The 21,142-nt window shown below is 35.0% G+C and overlaps 2 protein-coding genes across 8 annotated transcripts in view; one reads left to right on the top strand and one right to left on the bottom strand.

The window, feature by feature from the left end:
- Positions 1 to 441, bottom strand: part of hiw (MYC binding protein highwire) — a 95,429-nt gene extending 94,988 nt beyond the window's left edge. Inside the window, exon 1 of the mRNA XM_073075192.1 lies at positions 317 to 441. The gene's annotated coding sequence lies outside the window, so the exon portion shown is untranslated. The remainder of the gene's footprint in view (positions 1 to 316) is intronic.
- Positions 442 to 3,008: 2,567 nt separating this feature from the next.
- Positions 3,009 to 21,142, top strand: part of trio (trio Rho guanine nucleotide exchange factor) — a 125,569-nt gene continuing 107,435 nt past the window's right edge. For 5 of the 7 annotated variants that reach the window (XR_012102496.1, XM_073075185.1, XM_073075184.1 and 2 more), the window contains exons 1-14: positions 3,010 to 3,214; positions 5,310 to 5,525; positions 6,575 to 6,767; positions 7,104 to 7,217; positions 7,589 to 7,769; positions 10,256 to 10,479; positions 10,973 to 11,076; positions 12,178 to 12,329; positions 12,869 to 13,089; positions 13,725 to 13,805; positions 14,049 to 14,246; positions 14,446 to 14,568; positions 14,645 to 14,836; positions 15,537 to 15,706. Coding sequence is in view for 6 of the 7 variants with exons in the window: in XM_073075185.1 (XP_072931286.1) it covers positions 5,344 to 5,525; positions 6,575 to 6,767; positions 7,104 to 7,217; positions 7,589 to 7,769; positions 10,256 to 10,479; positions 10,973 to 11,076; positions 12,178 to 12,329; positions 12,869 to 13,089; positions 13,725 to 13,805; positions 14,049 to 14,246; positions 14,446 to 14,568; positions 14,645 to 14,836; positions 15,537 to 15,706 (2,135 nt within the window). In the remaining variant the exon portion in view is untranslated. Of the gene's footprint in view, positions 3,215 to 5,309; positions 5,526 to 6,574; positions 6,768 to 7,103; positions 7,218 to 7,588; positions 7,770 to 8,763; positions 9,011 to 10,255; positions 10,480 to 10,972; positions 11,077 to 12,177; positions 12,330 to 12,868; positions 13,090 to 13,724; positions 13,806 to 14,048; positions 14,247 to 14,445; positions 14,569 to 14,644; positions 14,837 to 15,536; positions 15,707 to 21,142 lie in introns of those variants that run through there. The other 2 variants (XM_073075187.1, XM_073075186.1) reach the window with 2 other exon arrangements.

The following is a 21,142-nucleotide window of genomic DNA, read 5'->3' as shown; positions in this document are numbered from 1 at the left end:
TCGCAGTTCAATAGTTAGAAAATATACCAAATGCTAGAAAACTTACATTCGTTAAAAATATTATATATATTAATTTCCCTTTTTTATTACTCCTTCATTATTTCATTAGTAAATGTTCATATTATATTTTTTTATATCATAACGCAACGCCTCAGCACTTCATACTATTGCATGTTTTATTTACTATAATATAATATTTTTTCAATAGGAGAAACTGATGTCGTGCATATTGTAGTTTAAGATTAACGAAATTTATTTGAAGAATTACTTTACAATAGTACCGCAAAAATTAATAAAAGTTTACACAATATAATACCTGCAACGCCCACTGCATGTTGAACACTTTTCACATAGAAATTGTATTTGAATAGATGTGAATTCAAATTTGTTGAACCTCTTTAGCTAAGAATATTGTCAGAAAAGAAAATCAATAATCGGGCAAAAGCACTGCTAGTGCTACTAATGAAAAAAAACCGGTAAAGTTAGCAAATGTTACGTAAAACGAAATTTAATTTTGACAATCGCCATATTATGATTTATTTAATTATTAGCTACAACATAAAAGTATTTATTATCGGAAAATCTACTGGCAAAAAGATAATAATATAAATAATAAATTACCAAGACGTTTACTTCGAATAGTGGCAACTCTACGTATTTTTTGTCCCCCCTAAAGCGCCCCTAGTGGCCTACCCCAGAACTAGTTATGGGTTTTACATACATACCTACCTATAGATATCTATTATTTATTGTTTATTCATTATGTATATTAAAATTAGGTATATTATAAGTTGTATCTTCAAAACACGAACTGTAAATGACTGTGTTCCAAAGATACATACGTTATACTTTTTCTTTCTCAATTTGGATACAAAAACAAAACTACATTTACATACAAAATATCAGAAAGATACAAAAAATTGTGACAATGTAAATCTTTGAATCACGCTCCTTTACAATCGATGTTAAAGATACAACTTACGTGAGAGATATCAAATATGTTTATGTAAATTTATTATTTTTAAAATGAATCCCACATTAACAAATATAATAAACCAAACTAATTATCTAAGGGGAATATGCATGTGATTTAGATTTTCTTGTTATTTTATTCCTCGGTACTTTATGGTCCTGAAATTACATCTAAGCAATATTTTTTATTTATTTCGTATTAAATCGATTAAAACTTTAATCGAAAATTGTAAATTATGCGAGCGAAATTCATATTTGCGAAACGCATTGCCATTGGTCGAGTTGAAACATGACGTCACGTAGCGTGTTACGATGTTTATCGGCGTCGGTATTAATATTGTTTGAGAGAAAAAATGCTTTTATTTATATTCCTCCAGTGTTTTTATTACCTAATGTGATTTTACTATTAATTAGGAATAATCAAGAACAATGATTGAAAGTAGTTTTGTCAAAGCACAATCGGACTATTTACCAAAAATATGCAAAAATGGATAAACGGGTTTTTATGCATAGGTCAATTCAGAAATATTTAACTGATCATAACTTAAATGTTGTTAACATAACCTATATTTATAATATAATAATAGATTTTAATGCATTTGCATAATGTGTATTTCAAATGATAGTGTTTGATGTAGAAGTCGATAAGTAAGTACCTAACGAAGTAGATGATCGATGCAATATGTTAAAATTATTTACCTAACATTATTGTTTATTACAGTAAATGCAAATGTTAATGCGATTTTGGAGATACTTTATCTGTTTTCTATAATCTTGCACCACATTTATAGTATTTCATTGGTATTTTCGCATCTTTTGGAACAGTAAAAAGCAGTATGTAATGTTTATATAGTAGTGTTTTGCCCAATAACTCTAGTAAACTGGTTAATTAGCCTTTCCCATGATGTAAACAGCGATTAAACCTGAAAACCTTACACAAAAACTTTATGTGCATATAGTTATCTATCTAAACACACTTCGTGACGTCATTCAAAGAGCGCGAAAAATGGCGGCGTCCAAACGTGTCAAATTTTATCGATACTTTAAATATGTTTTTAAAAAATATTTCAAACACTAATAACATTGTATTTTTTCTATGTTAAAACGAAGTGATAAGTGATTTGAAAGAATAAAATAAAAATGTGCATATTCCTTATTATCAATTTGACACGACTATGAACAACATTTATCGAAATTTGGCATCGTGAATATTTTAACAAATAAGTTTTAATTATAGAATGAAATGATTTGGTAACAGAAAATATTATAGATATGATATAATGTAATAGGATGCTATAATATAATAAGATAATGGATAATGGATATGGATAATTGGAGTACAAATTGTAATGAAATGAATAATTATATATTAACAATCTGTATGTTATCACTATTTCATATCATCGTGTATGTTTTATAGAGGTCCAAGCGCATTATTGTTACAATTTTAATAATGATATAATAATATAGATGTCGAATTATGATAAAATATTCATTTTAAAATACTTTCTACTCATATAAATAAACAAACAAAAAAATCTTTCATTATATTTTTTTAAATATTTATCGACGTTAAATATCGATAAACATTATCCACGAGCTTCATTACTCATTGACAAGTTTCATACTGTCAATAACTTATTGACAACTGTCTCTCGCACCATGTTACAGAATACTGACTAGGTATAACCAAAGAGTATAGTAACCTATGGTATAACGTAATCAGTTTTGTTTATAAAATAGATGTTATTATTATAATTTACCGTAGTTACAAAAAAATATTTCATAAAAAATAAATAAAACTGTCATACACTTAACGTTTTTCCAAACGCTTGTAAAATAAGTGGGCGTAGTAATTGTTCACTGATATTAAACCATGATAATAAGTATTTGAGTGTTGTTGATTATTTATTAATTAAATACGATCCTCTTGTTAATAGTACCTCATCTGAGCTTTCGTCGGAAATACTTCAACAATGTCATGACTGAACGTCACATTATTTACATTTAACCGTTAGAGGCTTTTACCGGTTATTTGAACGGACACATCCCTGGCGCGCCATTGTGGTGGTTGGTTGGTGTTCCTCAGTGTGTCATTATGACCAGCTTGTGTGTTTTTATTAAGTTTTTAGGGCACAAATGAATATATTTTTTACGAATGTTTTTGTGAAAATAACAACAGTGACAATAATGCGTGCCGAACCTTTTATACCTGACTAATTGGCATCTTTGAGTCACCACGGTAAGTTTAAATTGATGGCTGTCTGAGGTTATTTGTTGTGACATGTAGTTATATATCTGAAATAATTTGTCATCGGTGATTGTTAAAAATTATCTTCACTGTCTAATGAAACGTTGAATGTATTTTTAATGTTATGTTTCATTTAGAGCTTACGAGGTGTGTCGATTTCCCCGTATTCCGTATTACTGCACTGCATACACCCCAATGTTTCCGACTTGGCGTTGGTCTTCGTCTTACGCTTTATAAAGAAATGTTCATAAGATCTATTCGAATGCGCACGAAAATTAATGCAAGTTCCTATTGATCATAAACTTTACTATTGTGATTATACTTTTCTGTGAATATTTTTTGATCAAAATGATAATATTGTTATTACTTTGCTTTGTTATACTGTTATTATTATTGGCATATTCAACTCTAGTTACCACAACAAAATACAAAATATGCCTTACATAAAGGTTCAATCTGACATTTGTAAAGATTTTATTTATACATATATCAGAACTGATGTAATCAAAAGCAAAAAAACATTGATTCAGTAACACATGATACATTGATGTAAGTACTAAATTAAGGATATGTTAATTTAGCAATGTTTATTGTAAATATTTTCTGCATCAGTAATAGACAATTGGATATAAATTGGCTTGTACTTGTAATCTAATTAAGAGTATTTTACATATGGGTAATACCAAATGTTTGGGACAAGTGAAATCCTGTTGAATGGTTTTAAAACAAACTGCAGTTTGTTAAATGTCTGAACTTATAGATATAATAATAATATATAATATAATTTATGCACTTAAACTAATGAAAAAATGTTTGTTGTTAATGAATAACTAATTTTAGTATGGTTTATACTATTTGTGTATGTATTTAAAATTTAATTCCCAGTACTGATTCTTCACTCTTATATTTTATTAATATACCTGAAAGAGAGTGACCATTACACATGACTCATTAATAATAACACACTTGCTTTTGTGTTGTATTTTCTACACAGTAGGAGTTTCAGATTGGAAAGTCACTTGGTTGCTAAGAAATTAGTAATGATTTATTTATTACTTACACAAATATTTTCTTGGATCATATATAGCACAGTAATAACATAAAAAGAACCTGTTAAAACCTACAAATGCTGTGTTGGTATGATTTGTAACAATATTTAATGTTTTGTCGACATATATAGTTTAATATTTTACCTGTGGGGCAATTAGATATAGTTTTATATCTTATTCTCACAGTTCTTAAAGTAATCATAATCTTCATTAAATATATAGTAGCATGCACCTTTTAAAGAATGTTACACAAACAGGGATATTATTATATTACATATAATTAAATTTCTGTTAGACACTGGGCATATATATGTGGGGAGATCTAAAGCATGCTGCATATTGATGTTTTACTGCCTACATGCATTATTATTCGATTGTCCTATGAAAAAAATAAAATTTCTTTAAAAACTTGATTATGACAGAAATGTCTTGATCTGACTACTTTAACAAACATTTCGTAATGTGGTCCAGGGTTCATCTGGAACAAGTCATTCAAATTTCACAAATTGCTCATAACTTAAGATTATCTTAAATGTATGAACTGTTTTGATGAAAATATGGGTTGAAAAGCACAGAAATTAATTTAAAATGAACAATGAATAAAATTGTAAGCCTGTGAGTTTCCTTTGTTTTGTTTGTATTTTGATATTAAACATCTGTTGTAGTGTTAAAGATTATAGGTAGTTTTTTTTCTTACAGTTAAATAATGCGTAAAATACAGTTAATTTTGACATGGGCTTTTGTTGTGTAAATAATGTCCTCTTTATCATATTAACATGGTTGAAGGTTGTAGTAACTATTTTAAAACGGGAGAGGATTCGGGAAAAGAAGAGGCGTAATGTGGACGCCTCTCTAAAATTTGTCGGCGAAATATCACGTCCTATATTTTGAATTTTTGGCCTTTAAACCATATTAATGAAGAATTTGTATTTTATCGTCTATGCTAGGGGGCATTCAGACACCTTCTTTATGTATTATCCTTGTTCATGTTTAGAAAAGAATCTTCTATTTGTATTTTGTAAAAATTAATGTGGCAGGCTCATCCGGGCGTATCCCTGATCGGGGTTAGCGATGGAGGTCGGAGCGCGCGCCCTCGACGTGCTGCCGCTGCTCCAAGAGCGGGTGGCGTCGCTCACCGGCGGCCGCGACCGTCGCGGGGGGCCTATCATATGGTTCCCTGCCAACTCGAGGCGCGACCGAGTCGCTCCAGATGACTATAGGCGCCTTCTGCACTATCTCATCAGCATACCCAGGTATTTTGCTAATGTATATTTATTGCGTTAGCTTCCGTTATCGTTATCGTTAATCAAGACGATTTTATGAAGTTTGTTAAATAATATGTATCAAATATGCAAAGTCTCTCCAAGGTAATGGCCACTAAAACCTGTTATTCTTTTACTATAACTGCAAAATATAAGTGCAAATATTAAAATTCACACTGAGTATCGATCGAAAGGAAGAAAATATTTTTGCGCATGTTTCGTATTTAAACGTAGCCTTATGGCTCACTATAATAATATAAGTTAATAAGCTTGATGTATACTTTAATAACAGGTTTATTGCATCTCACTGATGCCTCTAGGGCATTCCATTCCTTATGTTCCAAGATGAGACATAACCTCTGGGAATTACGGCGTCTAAGCTCGAATAAGCAATGACTTTTAATAAATCTTATTACGATGGCCTTATCGCTAGCTAAGTGAGTTCGGAATATTTCGATGTAATACTTAAATTTTAAATAAATTGATTAGTCCTCTGCCTTGATTGTCATTTTATAAACCGAATTGTTTTAATATATTATACGCGTATATATATTTCGTTCACGGGAGGTTTCATAAAGTAGTATATTCTTTCTTGTTCCAATAAGAGGCAGATGGCTGCAATGGAACTCGAACACAAAGCGAGTAATTACAAGCATCCTTCCCTCCGCGAACATGATGCACAATAGGCCGTCTTTCCATTCAACCGTGTTTAAACGTCAACAATAAATCTTTCTTATGAACAATATGAACATTTTCTGTTTTCAGATTATAGACCTCACACTATAGATTCACACTTCTATTTTAAGGGTCGTAATGAGTATTTTATCGCGTATTCCGACATTAAAAAGTAAATAAATCGTGCGGTTGTTTGATACACAAATTATTGATATTAGCATTTTTAGAGTAATGTTCTAATAAAAGTATATAAAAGTCATAAATAATCACATAATCCGTTTTTAGCCTGTAAAGGTGCAAAATACTAAATGTAGATTTAAGGGTTATTGTTTTAGTTATTTTCATATGAATATATTTCTTTACAGTGATTCTGTTAGAGCAGCTGGCTTCACTATCTTAATTGATATGAGAGGTTCCGCATGGGCCGCAATAAAACCCATATTGAAAGTTCTTCAAGAACATTTCTCTTCATCCGTCCATCAGGCACTTGTAGTTAAGCCTGATAACTTTTGGCAAAAGCAACGCACAACTATAGGAGCACATAAGTACAAGTTTGAGGTAACTATTTAGCTACTTGTATTATGACATTACATAAAAATCAGTTCTTATGATTTCATGAATATATACTTAGAATATCCGAATTTTAGTTTAAATGAATGAAAATAGGTATAGATAATCTAGTATGCTCTATGTGTTCACGTTTAGTAAATATTGATGTAATAATATTAATATAAATGTGTATCATCTTCGTTTAACAAACTTTTAATATTTGTTCAACCTCACTATATTTAAATGATATCATAGTTTACCTAATAAATGCATTAATATTGGTCACAATACTTTTTTCAATAACTAAAATAATAAATATCTATATGTTTTTATATTTTGTTTCAGACAACCATGATTAGCTTAGAAGCACTGCCTAAAGTAATAGATTGCACACAACTGACACCTGACTTAGATGGTACTTTACAATATGATCATACACAATGGATAGATCTGAGATTAGTAAGTATGCTCAGTAGAATAAAATGACATAGTATAATGTAGCTATACAACATTAGCTGCAATATTAATCCTGGTCACTGAAATCAATGTTGGTCAATATCGACATCGTTAGCAACATCGCTTATGGACGATGTTGATATATTTATGACGTAGAATATTTGACAATGTAGACTATTAAAAATATTATAAATATGTTTTTTTTTAACTTTGGTGGTTTCTAAATCGGATTTTCGTATTTTATAAATCTTGATGATACTTCATGATTGGATACAGATACTTGTTTTTTTAATTTTATAATTTTTAATATAATTAGATGTCAGTTAAATATTGATGATTCGTTCTCGTCGATATCATAATAATTTGTTCGTCAGGCTTTAGAGGAGTTGATGTGGCAAGCCGGCGAGCTGCTGGACCGGCTGGACGACCTGCAGGAGGACGTGGCGCGCGCGGACTTCGCGGACGACGTGACGGGCGCGCGGCGCGCCATCGACGCGCACGCTGACATCAACAAACGGCTCTCTAAGGTGCCCGTCGATGAATTGGAAGCGCAAGGTGATTGTAACTCCCGTTTCATTTATTAAAATTCCTGGACGTTTTTTGCGAAATTTCCGGACTGACATCAATCTTAGAAATCCATCGTGGGCTACTATGGTTTTTATTGATGCAATACTTTGACGATGACAATAGCAACACAATTAATCTAGGAATATTCGTTAAAACTGCTGACGCTAAACAGCTGTAAATCTCGATTTAAATGTATGTACACTTATTTATTAAAGTATATCTTGTTAATAGATTTTCTTGTTTTTAAGCGAACTACTAAACCTTACTTATTATTGACTATGACAACTTATCCATTATGACCTTAGTTTATTTTTTTAGCGTCTATTTAAGGCAAAAAAGTATTTCACACCAATATACGGAGGCAATCAGATTTAGTTGTAATACTTTAGTAAGTCTCCCATTAGACGGTCCCTCAATGCTGAGGATTGTGACCTCTTTGCTGTATAGTGTTTTTCCAATGATTTGTAACTCTATAAGGAAGTAAATTGAATACACATAGTATATATTTCCACTTGGTTATTAATATGAAATTGTTTTATAACGAATTATTTTGCGTTTGTTAGTTATTGGTTTTAAGGCGGGAAGTGAAATCGATCGATAGCGTTTTTGCCGGTATTTCTTGGTATTATTTCGAAAGATCGTTGGCAATTTAGTGTACAGTTCAGATTGTTTCATAAAAAATGTAATAAGGTTTCCTTTTTGCCTTACCTCTACTTTAAAGTTTTTAGAGCATCGATAGATTCTTCAATTGACAACTTATTAATTTGAATATCGTAAACCACAAAGTAAAATAGGCATAAAATCACATTTACTTACAATTGAACGCGGTGTGTTATCATTCCAACCTATTAACTACATATAGCATTCATAACAGTTCAAGTGGTATGTGAAGATTACAGTCGCTTTGTATTCGTGTATCATGACGTGACTTACCACGGCTGAGTGGCTTGAAACCGGTAGTGTAGTAGTCGTCAAAACAGTGGCTTCAGCATTGTTCGCGGAGTCACTACAATGTATATCATCGTTGAATTTGTGCAATTGATTCTGGGTGTTTATACATAGGGCACAATCTAAAAATTGCTTTTTCATTATTTTTTTCTTTGACGAGATCTTTTAATAGTCTGGTTCTTTTAATATCTGATCTGCTGTGTTTTGATATTTCATAATACATTAAGGATGATAGTGCATCGACATGTGTTTTGATTGCTTACGTTATTCGATGGAGCATGGTACGGATATTTTATTTTTAATAAATACAGTGAATAAAATATCATAATATAGTAATAAACTTAAATTTATTGACAACAATGGGTACATTTCAATACATAATACTATTTGATAGATACGGGAACGGGCATTTTGTCCCACTATGATTAGGAAATAAAATGTTATGTAAAGTATTTTAGTGTTTTACAATATTACTTAGAAACTGGCTTGTTACTATTTTAATACAGACATGATAAAATGTAAATATAAAGTTCGTTTAGTAAAGTATAAATATCGTTAACTATAAATTTACTGTAATCCATATGGTAGATTAGTTGTCAATAAGTAATTGCCAAACGTACATAAAATTGATTAAGATTTGTTTCTAATGACCGTAGTAGTAAATCAACATCAGTATCTGTAATGGTAAGTAGTCACTGTCATCCATGTCAATGTACTTTATATTGGATTTTAGTCCAATAAATATATTAAAATATTTTATTCAAAGTGGATTATTTACAGGATTCTATTTGAACGTAAATTATTGTAGTGCGCGCGAAACTGCTAGTCCGCATTGAATATAGAAATGAGTCGCGTTGCCATAGTAAATTGTATGACTACACCTGCTTGCAACAACTTCAGAGCGGACTAGCAGTTTGCCGCGTACTATACCACATCGGAAAATGTTTTATTATGGAGTAGGAGGGGCAAGAAAACTCCAATAACAAAATATATCCTGCGAATAAGGTTTATACAATGCTCACTTAATCCTACCTGAACTCAGGTAAAATGTTATTATATCCATTGCTGAATATCTACTTTTCAAACCAGAACGTAGCAATGCTGACACTGCTGTGATAAGCCAGGTGTATTCTTGATTGATAACGGGTACTACGTCCAAATAGAACAGTTATTATGATGCAGATATACGTGCTACGATGGGGATTCAGTTATATCGCCTTTGTTCATAGATAAGTATATATGTATATCTCACCGTATAGATATCAGACATTTCTGTCAGCCATTTATTGGCTGTCATGGTGTAATTTACGCGGAACAATGCCGACATGGCTTAATTAAGGGGTGCAAAAACAAGAAATCGAAGAAAAATTGCGGGGAAATATCGTTTCATTCGTAAATGATATTTTTTTTTAATATTTCTCAAACACGAAAATAGATTACAGTGACAATTGTCATAACTGGTAACATTTTGTTGTTAGGAGTGAGTAATATTTACTAATGTATGCTTTTGTTATGTCGTGTGTTAGGCGAGCGGGTGCTGCAAAGATTGGAGGCGGCAGAGGCGGCGTGCTCGGAGGCGAGCGGCAGCGGCGGCGAGGCGGCGTTCCACTGCGGCTCGCCCGGCGCCGTGCGCGCGCAGCTCTCCGCCGTGCGGTCCGCACACGCGCACGCGCACAAACTGTGGCAGCACAAGAAGATGCAGCTCGACCAATGCTTCCAATTACGACTCTTCGAACAAGACTGCGAGAAGGTATTTTATGTGTTACTAGCTGACCCGGCAAACGTTGTGTTACCATATACATAAACAAATTTTAAGGTTGTACAACCCTTATCACTTAGGGGTATGAAAAATAGATAGTAGCCATTCTCAGACCTACTGAATATACATATAAAATTTGGTGAAAATCGGTAAAGCCGTTTCAGACGAGTACGGTAACTAACATTGTGATACGAGAATTTTATATATAGGATATCTTAGCGTGTTCACCTGATGTCTAAAGAGAATCATTTGCGCAACTTAGATAAAATTTTGTCTCAACAGGCAGTTTCAAAGTATACGTAATTGAACTATACTGTGGCCATTATCATAAGTAATATTAGAATATAATTTGTTAACAAACAAAATGTATGATAATAAACGTAAATGTTGTATGTATATTTTGTTACAGTAATATGATTCCTTTTTATCCAGTGCATACGATTTGGTTTACATACTACGTAAGATCATATTTGTATTTTTTTAGATGCTGGAATGGATCGTTAATCATCGAACAGCATTTCTGGCAACTTACGTTGAAATTGGTCGATCATGTTCAGCCGCAAAACGACTCCAAGAAGAACATGCTAGGTAAGTTATTTTACATATTAGTATTAAAATATATGAAGTACGTTACATAAGATTACTAATTAAAAATTCGTCGATTTACGCGCAAACGTTAATGGGAGGAAAGACCTGAGTTTTGTGCAATAGTTAGTTGCCTTTAATTATCTCGCCTTCCGCCGATTTGTTTTTAGATAGTTTGAAGTTTATATAATCGTTGGTTGGTAAAGTTAACCAGATTTCTAGCAGGAAGATAATATGAATATGTAAACTCTGCAGGTGTGTGTTGTTGGGTGTTAAGATTATAATATTAATTTCTGAGTATGAATGTAATACATAAATGATCACACCAAACCTGATTACATATTGAATGTATTGCATATAAAATATACAGGGTTAATTTTTCAAACGGGCCTTCAGGACCAAATCCGAAACTATAAGGATTAGCGAAAAATGCTGAAAGGAGTTACGAGGCCGATTTTGATAAAAAACTAAAACTGCATCATTACTTTTTTAAAATAACTTTTACCTAGCCGGGAATCGAATGAGCTCATTTTGAAAAAAATACACCCTCTATATTATTCCATTATTATCTGATAGTGTTGCTTATAAGGATCAAAATCTGGGAAGTAATGATAAAAGACTAACTAGAAGAAAAGCCTCAATTTTAAGAAGGTCTTACTTCTCACTAGGTCCGTCGTATCGAGGAGCTGGATCGCCTCGACATTTTCGTGATGGTGAAGTCTTTTTGATGATTTTTGTTAAAAAAGTGATTAATGCATAAGCATTAATCACTTTTTTAACAAGTTCTACTTAAAGGTCCCAATGTAGATCGTCGTTTTATTATATACCAAGGTGCATTTGTAATACCCCTAAGTACTTTGTTTTGCAGCCTTTGTATAATATCTGAATTGCTTTTTTTGGTACAGCCCCAGAGTAGAATACCATATGTCCATACAGGCATTTGGGTGTGGTATAGGTGTATTGTTAATATATGTTGGTTGATAATTAGGATGTCTATTTGTAAAATCAATGTGCACTGATTTAAGTAATCGAGGTCACTTTTTATTTTTAAACTATGTAAGGTTCTTATAAACAAATTATATGTAATGATGTAACGCTGTGTAGGTTCGCGGCGGCGTGCACGGGCGGCGGGCGGCCGAGCGTGGCGCGCGTGACGACGGCGGCGCGCCGGCTCGCTGACAAGCGACACTACGCTGAGGCGCAGATCACGGCGCTGGCGCATCGCCTCGAGCGGGCCTACAAGCAACTCTCCGCTGGTATGTATTGATGATTTATTTTGTATACCCCAAGCAAAGATAAATAAGATAAATTAAAAATGCTTTATGTGAAATATTTGGTATTATCTTGCACGAAGCGCTTGTGTCTCAACCGGTGTCATCATATTATCTGGAGCGATGTTATTTTAAGAGAATAAGATGTGTTATGAAAACACTAAAGCTACAACGGTCGTTATAAGAATAACGACCGTTGCAAGGTAAGAACCTTGCATCCGTAGCCACACCATATAAAAATGAAGCTTAGTTATTAGTAGAACCAAATTAAGCTAAGCTATGAAAAAAGTAAAGCTATCCTATTGGTGGATTTAATACTCATCCATAACAGCTACTTTGCATATTTTTGGTGGCAAGACCTTTCGGTGCTTACGATGTTACGGAAATTAAAGAAGTGCACTCGCGTACTAGGTATTTGCACCCACATCTTAATCGTACCTATGTGTAGTGATGATGGCATAAACTCATTATTTTTATGAATGTATAAGTATTTTTTCTTTAATATTAAATATGAATATCTACAGGCCTAGAAGAGCGTTCTGCGGTGTTGTCGCTGTCGGTGGTGTTCCACCACAAGGCGGAGGCGTACGCGTCGGCGGTGGGCGGGTGGGGCGCGCAGTGTGCGGTGGCGCTGCAGCTGGCGACCGGGCAGGGCGGCGCGCCGTGCAACGACCCGCGCGCGCTCGAGCAGCACGCGCAGCGGCACAGGCAGCTGTACGAGCACATGTGTCAGGCATACACCGAGGTGATCGCCTTTTGTTTACTTTTTTTTTATACAATATAGGAGTAGCAGACGAGCGTGCAGTCCACCTGATGGTAAGTGGCTACTGCCGCCCATAGACATCTGTAATCGACCTCAGATAGGATTAGATATAACTATCTCGGGTCGGCCTACTCCTGAGAACTAAGCTGGAACGCCTCGGAAAAGTATGTCTCCCTTACCACACCCTTTAAACCAGAACACAACAGCGCTTAACACTGCTGTTATAAAGCAGAAATAGGTGTGACGGTGGTGCCTCCAGAGTCGAACCACAAACGGTTCTACCACCTTGAAAACCACTTGTGACCTTTGTTTATAGTCTAGTCAATTTATACGGCGAAACGAAATTGTGTGTTTATAGATTATTACCTATTTTGTAAACGCCTTTGATTTTGAGTCTTGTTACTTTGTAAGTTCGAGGCCGTCAATACCATAAAAGATTTCCTACTCGACTGATGTTATTTATGAAACTGTTATTGTTTTGTGAGAATTACTAATACGCCGCTAACCAGTACTATATTATTTTTAAGAGATAAATAATTTTTAACGTAATTTTGATATTTTTGATGATTATTATGTCGGATGAAATCAACATGACGTGTATTATTTTTTTTTAACAGGTACATTCAACGAGTAAAAAGCTGCTTTATCAACTTGACCATTTAGTTCAAGTTTGTCATCAAACAGATCCAGCTGACATGGTATGGTTTTTAATCAATCAAGTAATATAAAATATGCCTTGGTAGCTTTCAGAATTAATACTAATTACGCTGCTTAAATTTGAAGTTGGCTGTGACAAAATATCCATTGTTGGAAAAAACCAAATGACTTTCAGAACAACCTAATAATATTAGAGTATGTTAGTCATATTAAATGTATAAAGTATGAAGTGCTGTGAATTGTAACACGAGTGTTAGGTTTATTAAAATTCTACCATTGTTTAGAACGACGGCACCGTGAGCTCTGCCGGCAGCAGCGGTGGAGACCCCGCGGCAGATTACAGCTCGGGAGCGAACCACGTGCTCGCCGTCATACACCAGATACTGGGCCACCACCGCGCGCTCGAGGCGCGCTACCATCAGGCGAGGCTCAAGCTTCACCAACGACTCGCGCTTTTGCTGTACAAAGAGGACTGTAGGCAGGTCAGTACAAATGAATAAAAGTTAAATGTATTTTTTTACTTAACCTTTGACAATATATTGGAGTTTATTGGTTCATTTTTTAGAAATTGTGCACAATCGGGTGTCCTTAAATTTAAGATTATAAATTTAAGATGCTTAATGGACACGATTTGTTTTATAGATGCTGCTTGGCTATTAATTGCTGTTTGTTTACTTTTAGGTGTTAGACTGGCTCGCGAACCACGGCGAGGTATTCTTGCAGAAAAATACAGGAATAGGAAGGAATCTCCATAAAGCTAGAGTTTATCAGAAATCTCATGAACACTTTGAAAATGTTGCACAAGTAAGTTATCTATTTATTATTATTTAGTTATCTATTTAGTGTCAATGATAATTGCTTATAATGACTTTTTGTTTAGAATACGTATACAAACGCCGAGAAGTTACTTGCGGCGGCAGAAGAATTGGCTCGTTCTGGCGAATGTGACCCAGAAGAAGTGCTGGGAGTGGCGAGGGAGCTTGAAGCACATGTGGCTGCGTTCGCTGCGAGGGTGGATAGACGACGAAGGCGGCTGGACTTAGCTGTGTTATTATACACACATGAGAAAGAGGTATGTAATTGTAGGAATCATTAATAAATTTTTATAGAATAAGTTTATGTTTATAAGTAAAAACCGTCCACGTTTACTGGTCAGTTTGATAAATTACATGGGCACTTTGGAATGAAAAACATTAAAACTTTAATAGTGTAAACATTTCACCTCAACCTTTCGACTAGTTGTCAAGTTTTGTGAACATAAACTTATGTTGGCAAACATAAATAATATATTGTCTCACAGAAACTATATCAGCCGATATAATTTTTTTAGTAGGATTAACAGTGAACTAAGACGTTCTAACAAATATACATAAAGACAAGGATCAGATCACACCTGTCCTATATTGAATAAATCCGAGAGCTGTGGGAGAGTGTGTGATGTACAAAAGGCCGTGATAGCCTAGTGCTTAAGAAACTCTGCCTCTCGATCGAGGGGTCTGAGTTTCAAGACCCAGGCGCGCACCTCTGATTTTTCAAAGTTATGTGCGTATTACAAATTAATTATCACTTGCTAAACGGTGAAGGAAAACATCGTGAGGAAATCTGCATACGTGTGTGATTTACAAAAAAGTCCCAAAGGTATGTGAAGTCTACCAATTACGCACTTGGCCAGGGCGGTGGAGTATGGCCTAATTTTTCTCATTCTGAGAGAAGACCTGTGCCCAGTAGTGGGACAGTAATGGGTTGATGATGATGATGTTGATGTGGTGCAGCTGGTGCAGTGGCTGGAGACGCTGCGCGGTGGCGGCGGCGTGTGCGCGGCGGACGACAGCCCGGAGGCGGCCCGGCGCGCGCTCGAGCAGTGCGCGCAGCACCGCGCCGCCAGCCTCGACGCGTGCGCCGCCACCATCGCGCAGGGGGACGCGCTGCTGCAGGACCTCAGGTACAAAGCAACTGACACTACGCCTCAAACTACATTTAACATTACATTTTAATGCTGCCGGACCACAGGTATGACATTACATTAAATAAGGACCCGGCCAAACGTATTTTAGCGCCGCGTTAGGCGTTAGCGCTAGAAGAAAATCCTGACACCGCGCTCTAGCGCCGAGTTATGTTATACTGGGTTACTACTGAGCGGTTACACGGAGAGCGTACGCGTATGCTTGTCGCGGCGCTCGGCGTTCATGTCGCCGAGCGTTGTAATTTTTTCAAGATTTGCGTACAAGCGTCATAGTATGGGAAAAATTACATTAAATTACAGTACAATACAACTTGGCGGCCTCAGGATTTACTAAAGCGCTAACACCCTAACGCAGCCAGGCTTTTAATGCTAGCGTTAAGTATACAGGGTGAATTTTTCAAACGGGCCTTCAGGGCCAAATCCAAAACTATGAGGATTAGCGAAAAACGCTGAAAGGAGTTACGAGGCCGATTTTGATGCTTTAAAGTGCATCATTCATTTTTTAAAATATCTTTTTCCCTAGCCGGGAATAAAACGAGTTCATTTTGAAAAAAAAAATACACCCTCTATATTAATCCACCATCTCATAGTGTTGCTTATAAGGATCAAATTCTGGGAAGTAATGATAAATGACAAAGTAAAGGAAAAACCTCATTTTGAAGAAAATTCGTTTTCTTTTCATAATATTAACTGCCAAATTATTATGAAAAAAAAACGAAATTTCTTTCCGCCATTCATTAATTTAAACATTTCGCGTATTAACAATTTTTTGGCCTAATATTTCAAATCATTCGAAAGTGGACATTTTTTTTTTCCAAGAATTTATATTTTTATGTTCGACTTAGTTAAGGTTATTTTCAGGACCATTATAATAAATTTTCAACTTGTACCATTGTAACATTATAATAGAGTTTCGTTTAATACAGATGTAAATTTGCGAGAATGACTTTTTCGAGTCAAATCCGAGTGATTACTTAACAAACAGATATTGAAAATCATATTCAACGTTGAAACGAAGTTGTAAACAACAAAAAAAAAAATAAGAATTTACTGATTAATCACTGATATATTTTTTTAAAAAAGTAAATCCTAAAAACGGCGGGAACTTAGTTGCCAACCTATTACTTTCTCATACTAAGCCGTTTGTCACGGCCATAACATCGAAGAGTTAGTTAATTAACCAACAAATTCTTCAATGTTATCACTTATATATAGTTCTAAAGAATTATACATAAATCATATGGTATGTATAATCCTTAAGGATTAGTATGCCAAGGTATGAAAAATTATGTATTTTCTTCAAAATTTTCCTTTTCCTTTAATTTGTCACATAACATTACTCTCCAGAATTTGATCCTTATAAGCGACACTATCAGATAGTGGAATAATATAGAGGGTGTATTTTTTTTTCAAAATGAACTCGCTCGATTCCCGGCTAAGGTAAAAGATATTTTAAAAAACTAATGATGCAGTTTTAGTTTATTCAAAATCGGCCTCGTAACTTCTTTCAGCATTTTTCGCTAATCCTCATAGTTTCGGATTTGGCCATGAAGGCCCGTTTGAAAAATTCACCCTGTATAGAAGCTTGGCAACACTAAAATATTGGTCAACCACATAATACTGCAACTAACATAGGAATAGTACCAATTGGGCAACGTGATGCTTCTGCAGAATCTCATATTGGTACAACATAAACAACTACTACTAATCAGCTAACATTAATATTTAGTTTGTACGGTCCCCGAATTGCACTATGCTACATCCAAATCTCAAATTGGCATCGTACTATATTTAACATATTATTATGTTATAATTCACGTTTCTGTCAGTTTTTCTGTATAAAATGAGAAGTCCTGATTCACTGATTGACTGACTCGTCAACGCCCGAACTAAATCCTTGGAACAAGGAATCAGAAAATAGGAAATTTTCATACGAGTGGTTTTAAAATCGTGAAAAACGAATAACAAATAGTTTTTAAGAGGTTTAAAAGATGTTGTGGCACTTTTTTTTTTATAGTTTAACTTAACGATTAAGCAGACGTGCTACCTGATGGAAAGTAGTCAACGCCGCCTATGGACATTTGCAACACCAGAGGAGTCGCCAATGCATCGCCGGCTTTGTATGAGAGCTCTTTTTGCACCTTTTTGCGCCCAGTTTTCTTGATGCCAACTTGGCCTTAACGTCCAAATGACCCCGGTATTGCACGCCACACGATATGTCAACTCCCAGGATCTCCACACTTTTACCAATGGTGAGCGGGATACCTTGGAACCGTGGCGCTATGACGAATTGGTTTTTTTAGCGGTAAACGCGCAGACTCGTGTCTTCGTAGGGTTAAACTCAACAAGGTTAAGTCGACCCCATGTCGTGACTTGCTCCAGAGAGTCCTCGATTTCAGACACAAGTCGGATTCTGCTTTCTTCCACGAGAGTCCGAGAGGTATTTGCGCGGCCTGTATATGTAGCGTCTCCCGTACTATCATCTGCATAGCAATGTATGTTGCCTACTTGTTGCAACATATCATTGATATGCAGAATGAATAGTGTGGGAGATAGGACTGAGCCGTGGGGCACGCCAGCATTTACAGGTTTCGTGTCAGAGCAGCATCCGTCGACGACGACTTTGATGTGCCGCTCCGACAGAAAGCTGGTTGCCCATGTGCATAACCTCTCAGGAAGACCGTAAGATGGAAGCTTCGCGAGAAGGGCTCTATGCCAGACCCGGTCAAAGGCCTTTGCGATATCTTGGCTAACCGCCAATGCCTCACCATTGCTCTCAATGGATTGCGCCCATCGGTGTGTGAGATACACCAGAAGGTCACCAGCTGAACGGCCCTTGCGAAAACCATATTCCGGCCCACTCGACTTCTTGACATCAAGGGACAATAGAGCTCGCCTGACAGCTTTCTGTGTAAACCGTATATTAGGCATAGAGCTCTCAGATCGCGGGATGGTAGGCGGTGTGGCCCCTCTGTCGTCGAGAGTCGAGTTTGAGGCAAAGAGGGTACCCAGAAGGTCGGCTTTCCCCTTTGCCGTATGGGCCAGAGAATCATCTGGTTTCCGCAAGGGCGGTAGAGAAGAGTGCCAGAAATTACCCTCGACAGCTTTGGCCAGCGACCAGAAGGCTCTACTCCCGGTAACCAAGTAGTCGTTCGCCAATTCTGCCGATGTGCCTAGACTTCGCCTTGGCCATATGCTTCTTCGCTGAACGGGAGGCAGCTGTCTCTTGGGAGTAAAATTAGGGATTAAAGTTGGTATTACGTTATGTTATACTCCTACGAAGTCGCAGGCTTTAATAAATTGTCACATGGAGTAACACTCCAATCATAAAAGCAAGTGTAGGAAGTAGAATATATCAGAAGGTGGATGAAGTATATAAACATTTTCATTGTGTAAATGATTTCATCATTTATACATATTTTCGCCTCTGTAATTGTAACGCACATCACTGTTGGTTGGCGACAATGACTCTTATTAATTTACAATGATAACAAATCTTTCGTATGCTTTTAATTTGAGTTGAGACTATACACTCTCCTAATTAACACGCTTTTATTAGCTTAGGTTGTATGTATGTATGTATGTATGTATGTAACTACGTAACGGAATTTCTGAACCCGATTTCTATCTACGTTGAACGTTAAGTTTAATTCAAAATTTTGAAGAATTATCAAAAACCGATAACAATACATGATTTTAATAATTTTGTACTATTGTCCTTATCAACATTCGTAGAACTAACGATTTTTGAGGCGAGATTGTTCGAGCGCCTTAGAGAAAGTTCATCGCAAAAATACTAGATTGCAAACAATTATTGCATTTTAGTTTCAAAAACTGTTATAGCGCGATTTTTAGTTTTGAAAATAATAATTTTATTTCCCTATAACTCAAATGTCCTGAAACATATCTATAATGCCATCTTGTAGAATTATTTTTAGGATTCCGTACTCAAAGGGTAAAACGAATCCCTCCGCTGTCTGTTCGTGTGTCACAGGGCTTTATCTCTTAAACCGTATATAGATAGACACTTGATTTTTTTTACATAGTATGCATAATAGTGGTCGCAATAACAATAAATACTAAAAACTAATGAAACAAATATAGTTTAAAAAACTAAAAAAACACGCTTTTATGATAAAATCAACAAAAAAGTAGAAAATAATTTTCAATCTAGGAATCAATTAAACTTTAAATAGTTTAAATGTGGAAAAAGCGTGGGGTGCTCTATTTAACAGTTTACGAAAAGCGCGCTCACTTTTTCCACAATTATACTATTTACTGTTCCTTAATTGATTCCTAGATTGAAAATTATTTTATACTTTTTAGTTGATGTTATCATAAAAGCGTGTTTTTTAGTTTTTTTTTTTTTAACTATATTTATTGTTAACTGAAGTATGTACAATAATAGTTCATATTTGTGTGTTACCCATCCATACAACATCTAATAATAAGTATTAATGAGATGAGATTTACTTGGATATTGAATTTTATGGAAATTCAAGGATCTTAATATCAATCTAAATATGAAATAATATTATTTAAAAAGTTGATAATCGATCTTCCAAACAAGGTAAATCATAAGGGTGCTTTATTATTTTGCAGTCTTGAAATTATAATTATTAAAACGTGATATTTGGGGCCTTATACGCCATTATAATATGTTATTATATTAAATTTTAATACTAGAACGTGAGTCTATTAATTACGAGTGGTTGTCTGCAACAAACCACAACTTACACGGCTTGAAGGATTTTAAAATTCTCAAAATGTAAAAATCTCATATACTCTCCATACCTACAATTTGGACACACCTTTGGGGGCTTATTAAGCTGAATTTTGAATTCAGACCGTAGTTATTTGTATGAATTTGAGTGTTTTTAATACTCTTGTGTGTTCGCTGGACCTTGGTTGTTTGCAAAGTAACGTGTAGTTATGTAACATTCGTCAAACGGTTGGAACCCTCTGCGTTTATACAACTCGTCGGAATTAATTTGCCTGGCGGGTGAGTGAGGTTTAAATTCAAATAATCCTGCAAAAGGGTTTCCGCTGCGAGGGCACTGTCCACTCTGTTTGATTGGTTTTTATTTTTATTTTAAAGCCGCGTACTCGTAATAAAGCAATAACAATTTAAAGAGCTGGCTTATATTTACTTGTCTCGTCTGTCATTGATTACAATAAAATTGCATAGGGACAGTTTTATAATATTGAATGAGGATTACAGTAACATCAGCATATATTCATTTAACTGTATTTATGTATATCACCTTATAAAATAAAAGATGTTACATAGAACAATCTTAATGCCTACTAATACGTCGTATCTTATCATGTTTTTTTTGTATGTATCAATTTATTATAAATATTTTAATCTTATAAAAAGCAATCCCTATCGCTAGAAGTCCACAATATGGCTGG

This window comes from Epargyreus clarus, unplaced genomic scaffold (assembly GCF_041222505.1).
Source record: "Epargyreus clarus isolate Ecla_fem2 unplaced genomic scaffold, WU_Ecla_fem_2.2 ptg000007l, whole genome shotgun sequence".
Classification (NCBI taxonomy): domain Eukaryota; kingdom Metazoa; phylum Arthropoda; class Insecta; order Lepidoptera; family Hesperiidae; genus Epargyreus; species Epargyreus clarus.
This window is presented reverse-complemented; position numbering and strand designations above follow the sequence as displayed.